At 37.4% G+C, this 12238-nt stretch overlaps 1 protein-coding gene across 2 annotated transcripts in view; it reads left to right on the top strand.

Moving 5' to 3' along the window:
* aagab (alpha and gamma adaptin binding protein) overlaps positions 1-9500 on the top strand; it is a 46574-nt gene extending 37074 nt beyond the window's left edge. Inside the window, exons 4-10 of one of the 2 annotated variants that reach the window (XM_043677178.2) lie at positions 640-729; positions 2226-2309; positions 4010-4092; positions 6112-6196; positions 6287-6394; positions 6879-6928; positions 8903-9500. In XM_043677178.2, coding sequence (XP_043533113.2) covers positions 640-729; positions 2226-2309; positions 4010-4092; positions 6112-6196; positions 6287-6394; positions 6879-6928; positions 8903-8980 — 578 coding nt within the window. In that variant the 3' untranslated portion in view covers positions 8981-9500. The remainder of the gene's footprint in view (positions 1-639; positions 730-2225; positions 2310-4009; positions 4093-6111; positions 6197-6286; positions 6395-6878; positions 6929-8902) is intronic. The other variant, XM_043677179.2, reaches the window with a different exon arrangement.
* The last annotated feature ends 2738 nt before the right edge of the window (positions 9501-12238 follow it).

Below are 12238 nucleotides of genomic sequence, written 5' to 3'. Positions count from 1 at the left end.
GAGGATAAGGTAAAGCCATGAGGGAATATGTACACAAAGAAAAAAGTTTTAAATCAGCGGCCAATATAATTCAGTGAGAACCAGGATGGTTGATGAATTGGACTTAATGCGCTGTAAGAAACAGACAGTATAACTCTGAAGGGGCTAAAGTGTGTGGAGAATAACGGATAAGAGACTAGCCAGGAAAATATTATGTTCAATGCAAGACAGTGTTTGAATATTAAAATGAAAATCTAGACCATACTGAGAATTCATTAGTTTTTGGGTTGTACCAGGCATTTAATGTTACATAGCTTTGTTGTAACACCCAGTCAGTCAGTCTAACTAGGAATGGAAACCATTTGATTGTAAGCAGGTTGGAGTTAAGCCTGGAAAGACAGACTGTTTGTATTTCCAGCTTGCTCCACCTTGGGCAGGTTCTGCATGATGCTCCATCCAATTGTTGAACTAAGAATTAACACACATTGTCTAAATGAATCTTAACAGTGGAAGCTGCAGTGCCTCAATCTGTTGCCTTCAACTGTGCATCCTGCCAGAAAATATGAAGAAAAATTACTCTTTAAAGTGTCTAAGTTTTAAATTGAGTGAATTCTGTTTAGTCAAGGTGGTTAAACTATCTAATAATCCTTTATCTTCCAGGGGTGAGCAGACAAGCAGCACAGCAATGGTGTATTAAATATGGATTTGAATTGGTGGAGCTTAATCCAGAAGAATTGCCAGATGAAGAAGGTTTGTTTTGTATTTAAAACTATTGTTATAGAGTATTTCAGTATTTTAAAGTGAACTGGAAAATCTGTTCTTTAAAGTGAAAATAAAACATTCCCATTGTAAATCATTGGATTTAGTGAGGTTGAGATTATTTTTTTGTTTAAAAGTGGACACCAACAGTGGATTGGGTTTTCTTTGTTTTACCGCAGTTCCCTACCTTCCTCCCTGGTCAAAATGCTGACCTTTGCTGGACTGCAACACATGTCTGTCACATGCACTCAAGAACATTGCCATTTGGCCACTAGGCCATGAACCTGAACAGTGTTGCTGGCTTTACTGACAACTGATATACTGTACTAAGCTTCTTACAGCCAATGGTGAAAAAGGGAGACCAGAAGTCAGTCTTTACTGAGAGGAGCTTTAGTTACAAAGTGAGACATTACAAATTAGTAGCTCCTAACTCTACAAACCACGACCAATGTCAAGAAGTGTCTTTTTTATTCTGTTGACTATACGTTCATGCACTGACAGCTGCTGGAGCTTTACATCTTTAGTCTAATACTCTTCTAACTGAGCTATTTTGGGCTTTGTACAAAGTGAACTGAAATGCTTCAACAGTGGGATATCATATTTCTGTCTGGTACTGTATACTTCAGTACTTGTGCAGCTGAGGGACACTCCACTGATACTGTTGACCTCAATTCATACAATTACACATGCAACAAAAATTACCTTGCTCCCATCTTGGAATTGGATATGCTGTCCTTCAAAGGCTAGTGATTAGTGGTCAGGAACTCTGGGTTGTCCCTTGGTCTTTTTGTTAGCCTAGCATCTTAATTGATACCTTGCTTAAAATGAACTAATCTAGTGCAGCTAAATAGATTGTTTTAAGCTATAAATGATAACCCCCACTGTTGCAGATGAAATGGTACTGCTGCCTCTTGGAGAAGATTGTCAAATATATGCAGGGTGAGAGAATTGGTGAATGAGTTGGTGCCATTGATGTGTGAGCTACATTCCCTATTACTTATAAGGTGTTTGGCTTTTCCCTGTTCTAAAAAAAATCTTAATAAAGGATGATCAGTAAGATCATTTTGGTGTACATAAGCTGATTAGAATAGTACTATTATAAAGACCAGAGAGCACCCAGGTTTCTTGCCGTGTGTGTGTATGTAAGTTGTAGGGCTGATGAGAAGAGGAACAGGAGGAAGGTTAACTAGTTTCTTGTAAAATGAAATACAATGAAAACATTTTTAATGATATGTCATTATATGAACATTTCATGTCAAACATTCATTAAAATTGTGTCAAAGCTGAGATTCCAGCTGTCAATTATTTTTGATATGTTTTACAACTGTGTAACTTGATTTTGTTGCATTAAAATTTCTCCATCAGTCTTTTTTTAAAGCTTGTCTTCTGATGGATGTTTTCATAAGACTATATTTTATCTTTGTATTCCCATATTTTGTATCAGTAGTATCTTTTCATTAAATATGACCTATGTGGTGTCCACACAGATGACTTTCCTGAATCCACTGGAGTAACAAGAATTATTCAAGCTTTGAATGCAAATGTATGGTCAAATGTTGAGATGAAAACAGGTATGAAATAACTTTCTTTTTAGTGTTAGTAGTTCATTTTATTGTTGTAAAATGACATTCTTTAGTTCACATCAAACTAATCAGATCCAGCACAGTACTCAGCCAACCTCCCATCTGTTGACTCATTTACTTTTCTTGTTGCGGCAGAAAGCCAGCCACCATTATCAAAGACCCCTCCCATCCCGGTTATAATTTCTTCCAACCTCTTCTGTCAGGCAGAAGATACAAAACCTTAAACACACGCACTGACAGGTTCAAGAACAGCTTCTTCCCTACAGTCATTAGACTGTTGAATGGACCCCTCAAATTCCAAATCCAATGTTGATCTTGCTTTTTGTGCACCTGTGCAGCCATAGCTTTGTATGCCTCACTCTGTTTAATCACCCTATGATCTGTGCATCCTTATATGGTATGATATGCCTTTACTGCATAGAAAACAAAATTTTTCACTTTATTTTGGTACATGTGACAATAAATCAAATCAAATCAAATCAAATCTTTTCCAATATCAGACTAGCACCCTTACTGCACTGATGTGATATTTTCTCCTTTCCATTTCCTACACCACCCATCCTTTGGATCCTGAGATTATAAATCTTCAATTCTACACTGAGACTGCCCAAAATCTAATTTACTTTACCAGCTAGCTTGGAAATAGGGCCCCCATTCTAATCAGGTCCAAAGGTAAAATAGCAGGATCTAAATAACTGCAATACCCAATTCATGTATTTAAACAAATCTCTATTTTGGGAAATTGGAATCCACGTTACCCTACTAACTTGACTACTTGGTCAAATTGAATACTATTTTAACAGTTGCATGATATTGCAGAACTTATCTGAAAATACAGATATGTGCCAAAGCTTTTCATCTTGCTCTCGTCAGGACCCATTCAAGAATGCCAAATTTCAAACAATCTCAACAATTTATACTACAGGAGGAAAGGAGTTCTCATTAGTTGGCAAATCAGCTCTGGCTACAGTGTTGCAATGAAGAAAGAAACTGGAAATTATGGGCTCCCTATGCTTCTGGATAATTCCAAATGGGCATAAAGCTTGAATACATTCCTTCTCTTTGCAGGGAACAGTTCCTTGCTTATGAATCTTGCTAACTTCTAGCAATCATAAATGAGCCACATTACAAGCTCAGCTGATAATGCTAGCAGGAGAAATTGAGGACTGCAGACTGTCCTGCTCCTCAGATGCTGCCTGATCAGCTGCGCTTTTCCAGCGCCACACTTTTTAACTCTGATTATGCGAGCAGTCAATCTAAGATGGTTATTAGCATACTCAAGACTGTTCAGCAATGCTTACCAAATCACAGGATTACATGTAACATTGGACGTTTAGTTTTGGGTTTTACAAATGTTTTCTGGCGGTCTACCTCTGTCTGTTAGGAACAGCCAAAGGAACATGATGTTTTATTTGTTCTGCCACTCATTGGGACATAGTCTCTGCATGAGTTTGAAATAATGGCATTAAGTACAAATGGTGAGCTTAAGCTGACTGGAATGTTTTGATTGTTTTGTAGGACAAAAATGTCCAATTCCGAAATGTGATTATTGGAGCCCCATACCTCTAAACTTCCTAAATCACTGACTGGCACAATATTAAAATGAATTTTTGCATATATGAAATATACATTTAACAATTAGTTTTTAAACTAATACAAAACTTTAACATGCAGTTTATTTTCTTTAGATAGACCTCAAGATTTTGGGATACTTAGTAGTTTAACTGGTGTGCTTGAGAATTGTCAAACAGAAGATGATTCGCAGGTGGAAGTAAGTGATCCCCTAGTTAAATATTAACGTGTGGGTCTGATTTCAAGCTGTTATCCTATCAAAAGTTTTCAGTCATTGTCCCAGAAGTGTTTCTGAAGTTAAAGATGAAATGACAATCTTGTAATCAATCCCTTTATAATTTTTATAGTAGTTGAATATGGAAGGAAATTGGCAGTCATGTTCCATTTTAGATGTGTTAGAGACAATTGGCTGATGGGCCACATGATTTATTAGGGCTCCTCAGTCCTAAACTATACAGATGTTGACTTTTACCAGCTGGTAAAAGTCCTTAAGTTTCATGTCCTTAAGTGAAGAATTCTGAAAAATGTTGGCTTTTCCATTGGCTTCCTTGAAAAGGAATGTAGGAAAAACAGTCCCCATAGAATGTCAGCTTCCTCAAAAAATCGTGGATCAGCCCAGCACCTTGCTGTTTTCAAGAAAGGATACTGAAGCCTCTGGTTTTGCTGGTCTACTTAATACAAATAAGTTATGCTTCTACTACTGTTTTGAGAGGCAAAATCCTTCCACTTGCTCATGGCTCAATGGCCAAGGCTCTCAGAATAATGGTATTTTTAATATTAGTGAAAAGCTTGCAAAAGTTCTCTGGATAAATACATCTCCCATTACGCTACTAAACTAACATATGACGAGATTCCAGGTTCCATTTCCAATCACTGCTGAGTTAGCTGACCTTTGTTGGGCTGCTATAGATTGACCTCTGAGCACATGGATTATAGAAGAGAATAATAAGTACAATACTTTAAATGAGATTCAGTAACTCGCTGCTGGAAAGCACTGATGTGCTGACTTTGGGTGGAAAACAGATTGGTGCAGCTGTGATGTTCTTCATGTTCAATGCCCACAAAAGCTTGCCATCTAAACTTGTACACAAGGACTTACCACTCTGTTGAGGTATTGAACAATGTTCACTGCACAGTATTTTAACAAGATTGAATGTCATCTGGGTTAAATGTTTGTAACTAAAAATTAGTTCTCCTGTGGTGTTGCCTAAAAGAGGTCGCAATAAATCAAAACAGTAAGGTAAAGATTACGAAGTTAGATTAAGTGGTGGGACTCCAAAATCCGGGGGTATAAATATAAAATAATCATTAATAAAAAAGAATTCATAAGAAAGTTATTTAACCAAAGAGTGATAAGAGCATGGAGTTGGCTACTACATTGATGCTATTTGCTTCAACCACACAATGTGTTTTATGTGATAAGATGAATAAACACATTAAACTGAAAAGAACAAAGGAATTTTGCTGATAAGGTGAGATGAAGTTTGCACATGTAGGACATTTAACTCTGGCTTGCACCATTTCTTTTCATTCATGGCATGTGAGTGTCATCGGCTGGGCCAGCATTTATAGCCCACCCTAGCTGCTCCTTGATCTGAGTGGTTTGCTGGGGCCTTTAATAGTTAACTATGTTGCTGTGGGTCTGGGGTCAGGCAACATGTAAGCTAGATCAAGTAGGGATGGCAGATTTTCTCCTGTAAAGGATATTGGTCAACCAGATAGGTTTTCACAACAATGGTTACATGGTCACCATTATGCCAGATTTAATTCCAAGTTTTTAATGAATTTAAATTTCACCATTCTCAACATGGTGGGTTTGAAACCTGTGTTGCCCAGACGATTAGACATTATGCCACTGCCTTCCATACCATTTGAGCTGAATGACTGGTGTACTGTGTTGTTAATTCTATTTATGTACCCAGGTATGATTTTGTGTTACAGAATGTTGATGCCCAGATAAAAAGAATGCTACACAACAGTATAAACTTAATATTCTTCAAAACAAAGGACTGTGAATAATGGAAATCTGAAACAAAAACAGCAAATGCTGGAGAGTTATTGGTTTCTAGTCCATGACTGTTCTTTAGAAGGGTCATTGGATTGAAATTTCAAATTTTTTTTCTCCACAGATTAGCAAAACCTGCTGAGTTTCTCAAACACTTTCTATTTATGTTTAATATTAATGATGTATGCTTTTTAACTATTCTGCTTAATGCAGTACCACAGCCTTCCAGAACTTGATGCTGAATCAATTGCAGAAGATAGAGATGGAGTGGCAGCTCTTCAGCCAGATAGTCTCATGGGTATGGAAATCCAATTCCTTTTTTCCAGAAGTACTGCTTTTATTTTAAAAACCAATCTTTGGCTCCTGATCTATTGGTTTATTTACCCAGTAGATCCTATGTTGCATTTGGATATCCAAGAACTCGCCACCCTTACCACAGGCGAGGTTGACTGTGAAAACTTTGAGCGTTTATTTGAAAAGCTGAAAGAAATGAAAGGTTAGTTTTATGTTTGGAATACAATTTTCACAAAGGTGGTGGAAATTAATCCTTCTTGCACAGTATCTCAAATTAGCTACTGCAGAGCCTTCTGTTTTCTGAGTTGAATTGCTCCAATTCTTTTCTCAGAAATATTTGTGAGATAAAATATACGTTTAAAGATGTGCTACTTGGAATGGGCTGAAACTTCACATTTATATGCAGTTATCAGTGTGTTTTAAGTCAGCTGTGTGTGCGAATAAGCACAAAGTATTATTGTTTTTATGAAAGGTCTGCTTTATCTAAAATCACAGTAGAAATCATACTTTGACATTCTGATTATAAAACGTGTAGAGATGGTCCTTTTGCCTTCACAAGGGGGAAGGGTAGAGTGGAGGAGGAAAGATTTGTAATTAGATTGTACATTGCTGATACATGACTAATTGTCTAGGAATCCTTCCAGCTCATTGTTGTACATGAGTAACACTTTGTTTAATATTAACAGACAAAGCAGCAACATTACCTCATGAGCAAAGAAAACTGCATGCAGAAAAGGTAAGGACCTGCAAACTTTAAGCAAAATCACAAGTGTTTGCACGTTATGTCAAATAACCTGCGGCATTGCTCGTAGACGAAATTGGGAGGTACATCAGTATTTGTGATCTGAAATGTTGCCCCTAAAATGTAATGAAGTAAAAAGGCTGTTGCAGGAAATGTACACTGTACACAAGACTTAATCTAGTGCAGTTATTTTGTTGGGAGAAACTGTTGTCAAACTGACCTTGTGTACTGCTGTTTCGCAACTTCTCCTCCTGTGCTATGAAATCTAATCCCACTCCTGTTCACTCCCCATCTCCTTTTAATGTTTGCTTTGCTGGCAGCTACCTATATCCCTTTTTAAAATAATGTATTGACTCTGTCAGCAATAGCTTGTGGCAGAAAATTCATTCCAATTTTGTCTTTGAATCTTTGAGATTAATCTTCATCTTGTGCCATTTCATTACCATCTCTTGTACCATTAAAAAATATTCAATTTTAGTTACTGGATCTTGGTTTTTGAAAAAGGAGAAAAAACCATCAGGTTATCCCAAAGTCATCTTAACTTAGTAAGGAAAAGCTCCAATTCCTTAAGGCTTTAGTTTTAATCCTCATCTCTGCTAATATCCTAGTCAAATGTGTGCCCAACACATTTTCTATCACTTTTATATTTTTAATGGAGATTCTAAAATTATTCACAAGCACTCTTCAGTAAACATGAATTCTGTTTACAATTGTTCATTCAGTGAGGGAAGCAGCTATTTGGTTAGAATGCTAATAACTTGAAGAATGTGAGAAATAGGAGCAGAAGTAGAATATTTAGCCCCTTGATCCTGTGCTGCCATTGAAAAAGATGGTGGCTAATGTGTTTGTGGCTTAAAACCAAATTTTATTCCTGTTCTCCCTTGTAGCTGATGATAAAGTGATGAAAATCTGTTCTACATGCAGGACAGATGTTGTCCTTGTTACTTTCTCAATCATCAATTGAAAAATAAAGTCATAGAGAGTAATGATCAAATTGTACAATGCTCTGGCAGTTATATATTGAGCATTAACATAGCCATAAAGGAAACGCTAATGTTCTGGAACAGTGCAGGAGAAAGGTTTGAGGTTCGTTCATCATGTCACAGGTCTTGAGTTATGAATAAATGTTGAAAAAACTTGGGATGTAAGTTATGCAAGGATCCAAAGAGGTAAATCCAAAATATTATCATTAAAGGAGGGAAAATTGCAGGATTTAAGCAAAGGAATGCAGGTTGAAAGAGTGAAGGACAAATTTAGGAATGCTTAGAAAATCATTACTTGGGTTTCCAGATTGTCACAAAGATGCAAACTCTAGGTGTACAAGAAAATATTAAAGGGCAGTGTAAAAGATCCTTCTGAAAGGATGAATTCAAATGGGCTGAGTAACCTTCCTTATCTTTAAGTAGTGTCTACTGTTAAAAAGCTGAAGGTGTTACAGTACTCTCAGAAATTGGAAATTGAATTATAATCCAGAACACACTTTTTAGAGAAAATATTTCAGATTTTCAGCATTTATGTTTTCCTATTTGTCCGTTGAGAGTACCTAATTTTTCAACCCATTACTTGCATGTCTTCCTTCCCTCCCCTTGCTCAGTAAGTCATGTTCAAGATAAACCACGTGTATTTATTTAGAGTTGTGGTGATCCAGCTGCTTCAAGTTGACAAGTTAGATCTTTTATTGAAGCGTAGTTGCTGTGAACAAGCAAACAGCTCGACAAAACTAGTTAAAGAATTCATTGATATGCACTAACTCTTAAAAACCTTTAATGAATAAACTCTACCCAATGTATTTTGAAATAAATCTATTTTAGCTTTATGCCTTATTTTCTTATGACAACTCAGTCTTATGCTGCCCGCTTTAAAAAGTTGTTTCATCTCATCCTGTTTACAGTGGAAATAAGCAGTAGTTTAATGTTACAGCAGAGGTGTATTTAATATTCACACATCTTGCCCTATTTCATATGACAGGTTGCTAAAGCTTTTTGGATGGCTATTGGTGGAGACAGAGAAGAGATTGAGGAACCATCTGATGAAGAGAGTCACTGAGAACCTGATTATTTTCAGTTGAAAGGTTTTATTTTGTGCATAAGCCAGTGTTCTGCTTGGAGGTCTCGCTGAACAATTCACTTCCAGGGTTGTCAGGTCAAGACTTCTCATGCAAGTCAATGTTTTGAATCAACTGAATGATAGATCCAAATTTTGTTTTCCCCTATCCACACTGTACTTTGTGTATTAGACTAAACATTTGAGCTAAGAAGTCCTGTAGGAGGAAATGCTACTGCCTCACCACCTTTCCAGACCCTGGATAAATGAATTGATTCTGGTTTTGGTATATTTTGAGCCTAATGCACTCAGTCTTATCCCAAGTCTTTGCTCTATTTTTACCATGCAGTAGCTATGCCACCTGTGCACTTGTTTCATTGATGGACTGTTTGGAGTAACTAGTGCCAGACCAATTTCAAACACACAAAATGCAGTGTTACCATGATGAACTGGTTTGTTTGTAAAATACATTGCAATAAAATAAATCATCTAAGGTAAAGTTAGCCCATTTGTACAGGGAAAATTAACTGAGATAAATGTCATTATTCCTTGCATACATCCAAGGAACTATCCTTTTTCTTTGGCTACATGTCAGGTATAAGTGTGCATTGAATCCTATGCTGATTACCACACAGTTAGGCATTTTTATTCTTACATTGGAAAAAGATGGAAATTCAAACAGAAAAATTGCACTGCTGACAATCAGTACTTCATATATCAATGATGCAAGAAAGTCAAATCTCATCTATGGAGGTAATCATTTTTTTTTAAAATTGGTCTGTTTATTGTTGGGATCTATTCCTTTTGGAGCTAACTGCTGGAAAATGGCAATGCAATTGATGAATGTGAGGTCACCATTGTAAACCTCTTGCCTCTGTGGAAGCTGCCTTCAAATCCACTCACTCCAGACAGATAGTACAACTGAGTGTCCTGGCCCACAGAAGTACTGTGAGAAATCCATTTGAACTGTCTGATCAAATTTCTAGTGTAGCCTAAACTCTCAGCACAAAAACTACTGAGAACATGGTGCCAAATTGACTCAAAAGCAACATGGTGATATAGGAAATGAGAAAAATATTGTATTGGTGCAATGAGATCAACTTGAGGTTGGTACTCTGGTACATGGTTGAGAGCCAAATTCCCAGTGAGTTTTGAGAAGATTTGTAGCTCAGGTTGAGATTCTGAATGCAGATTTGCTCACTGAGCTGGAAGGTTCATTTTCAGACGTTTTGTCACCATACTAGGTAACATCTTCAGTGGGCCTCTGGGCAAAGCACTGCTGCTGATTCCTGCTTTGTATTTATATGATTGGGTTTCTTTGGGTTGGTAAAGTATTTCCTATGGTGATGTCATTTCCTGTTCCTTTTCTCGGGATGGTAGACAGGGTCTAACTCAATGTGTTTGTTGATAGAGTTCCGGTTGGAACATTCCATCAACAAACAAATTGAGTTAGACCCTGTCTACCACCCCCTGAGAAAAAGAACAGGAAATGACATCACCATAGGAAATGACATTACCAACCCAATCATATAAATACAAAGCAGGAATCAGCAGCAGTGCTTTGCCCAGAGGCCCACTGAAAATGTTACCTAGTAGGGTGACAAAACGTCTGGAAATGAACCTTCCAGCTCAGCGAGCAAACCTACATAGAGCTAAACTACTGTTTAATCTGACTTTGTGGAGTGCTAGATACCCAAAATGGGAAAATGTTCCATTTTTGGAGTTCTAACAGCCCTTGCCTCCAAGTAAAATGTCAAATCTAAAATGGCATACAAACAAAAATTCTATCAATTTCATAAAAAGCCTGATGAAAAAAAACTAATCTTTATTGTATAGTGTAGAAATGAAATAAATTCTGTATGTCCTTGCTTGTGCTGAGTATTTTTCTGTATGAAAGATTGTATTCAAGATAAGGAGGAAAAAGTATCAGCTAGGGTTCTTGCTGCTAGTCCATGTTCAACATTTACTGCTTCAGTTATGGATATCCTGTGGATCAGATCAGCTTAACTGTGATTTCTATCAGTCACCTGCTTTCCCATTTGCGCATTCCCTTGTTGACCTGCATTGACTCTGTGCATTGGGTCAAGTTTAAATCTCCCACCTTTTGTTTGTTTTCTCATGGTTTATTTTCAGATTGAGGTGGAGAGAGAGAGATTCCTTTGAGCCCATTGGTAGTTGAGAAGTTGATCTCCCAAAAAATGACACTTGTTGCTCCAGTGTCATTTTTGTCTTTGAATAAAGATTTATTCTATAAAATTAGAAGTAGAAGCAAGTCATTTCACCCTTCAAGCCAGCTCCAATATTCAAAATGGGCATGGCTGATTATCCAATTCAGTATCTTGTTTCCACTTTCTCTCCATACCCTTTGATCCCTTTAACCCTCAGCACTACGTCTAACTCCTCCTTGAAACAATCACTGCTTTGGCCTCAACCACGTTCTGTGGCGGAGAATTCCACAGGCTCACAACTCTTGGCATGAAGAGTTTTCTCCTCATCTTAGTCCTAAATGGCCCAACGGTTATCCTTGGATTGGACTATCCAGTCATAGGTAGACACATTAATGACATTCCCAATCTAGTCCTGTTAAAACTTTATAGGGTTTTTTGAGATCCCGTGCTTATTCTTCTTAACGCCAGTGCATATAGTCATAATTGGACCAGTCTATCTTCATAGATTTGTTCTGCCATCCTAAGATTGTTTGTTTAGTAAATTTTTGCTGCATTCACTCCATAACCAGAACATCCATCCTCCGAAAAGGAGACCAAAACTGCACGTTACACTTGCAGCAAGACATCCCTACTCCTATACTTGAATCTTCTGGCCATAAAGGCCAATATCCCATTTGTTGCCTTCACTCCCTGCTGCATCTGCACACCTGCTTTCAACAACTGCTACCGGAATACTAGAGTCTCAATACACCTCCTCCTTTCCCAATCTATTACTGTTATCAAAATGGATAACCTCACACTTATCAACGTTGTACTTCACCTGCCTTCCTTCTGGCCATTCAGTCAACTTGTCTAAATTACACTAAAGCATCCAGCATCACCTTCAGGGTTCACCCATCCATCCTTATTTGTCATCTGCAAACTCAGGGATATTACTTTTAGTTCCCACATTTAAATCATTAATATATATTGTGAATAGTTGGGACCAAGCACTGATCCATACAATGGCCCACTGATACTGGCTATCACTTGGAAAAAGTTTATTCCTACTTTTTGTTTCTTGTCTGCCAACCTGTTCTCTATCCATGTCAGT

This window comes from Chiloscyllium plagiosum, unplaced genomic scaffold, assembly GCF_037043375.1.
Source record: "Chiloscyllium plagiosum isolate Xiang-an unplaced genomic scaffold, Cpla_swu_hap1 HiC_scaffold_39, whole genome shotgun sequence".
Taxonomy (NCBI): Eukaryota; Metazoa; Chordata; class Chondrichthyes; order Orectolobiformes; family Hemiscylliidae; genus Chiloscyllium; species Chiloscyllium plagiosum.
Note: the sequence above shows the minus strand (reverse complement) of the source record. Positions and strands in the feature narration are given on the sequence as shown.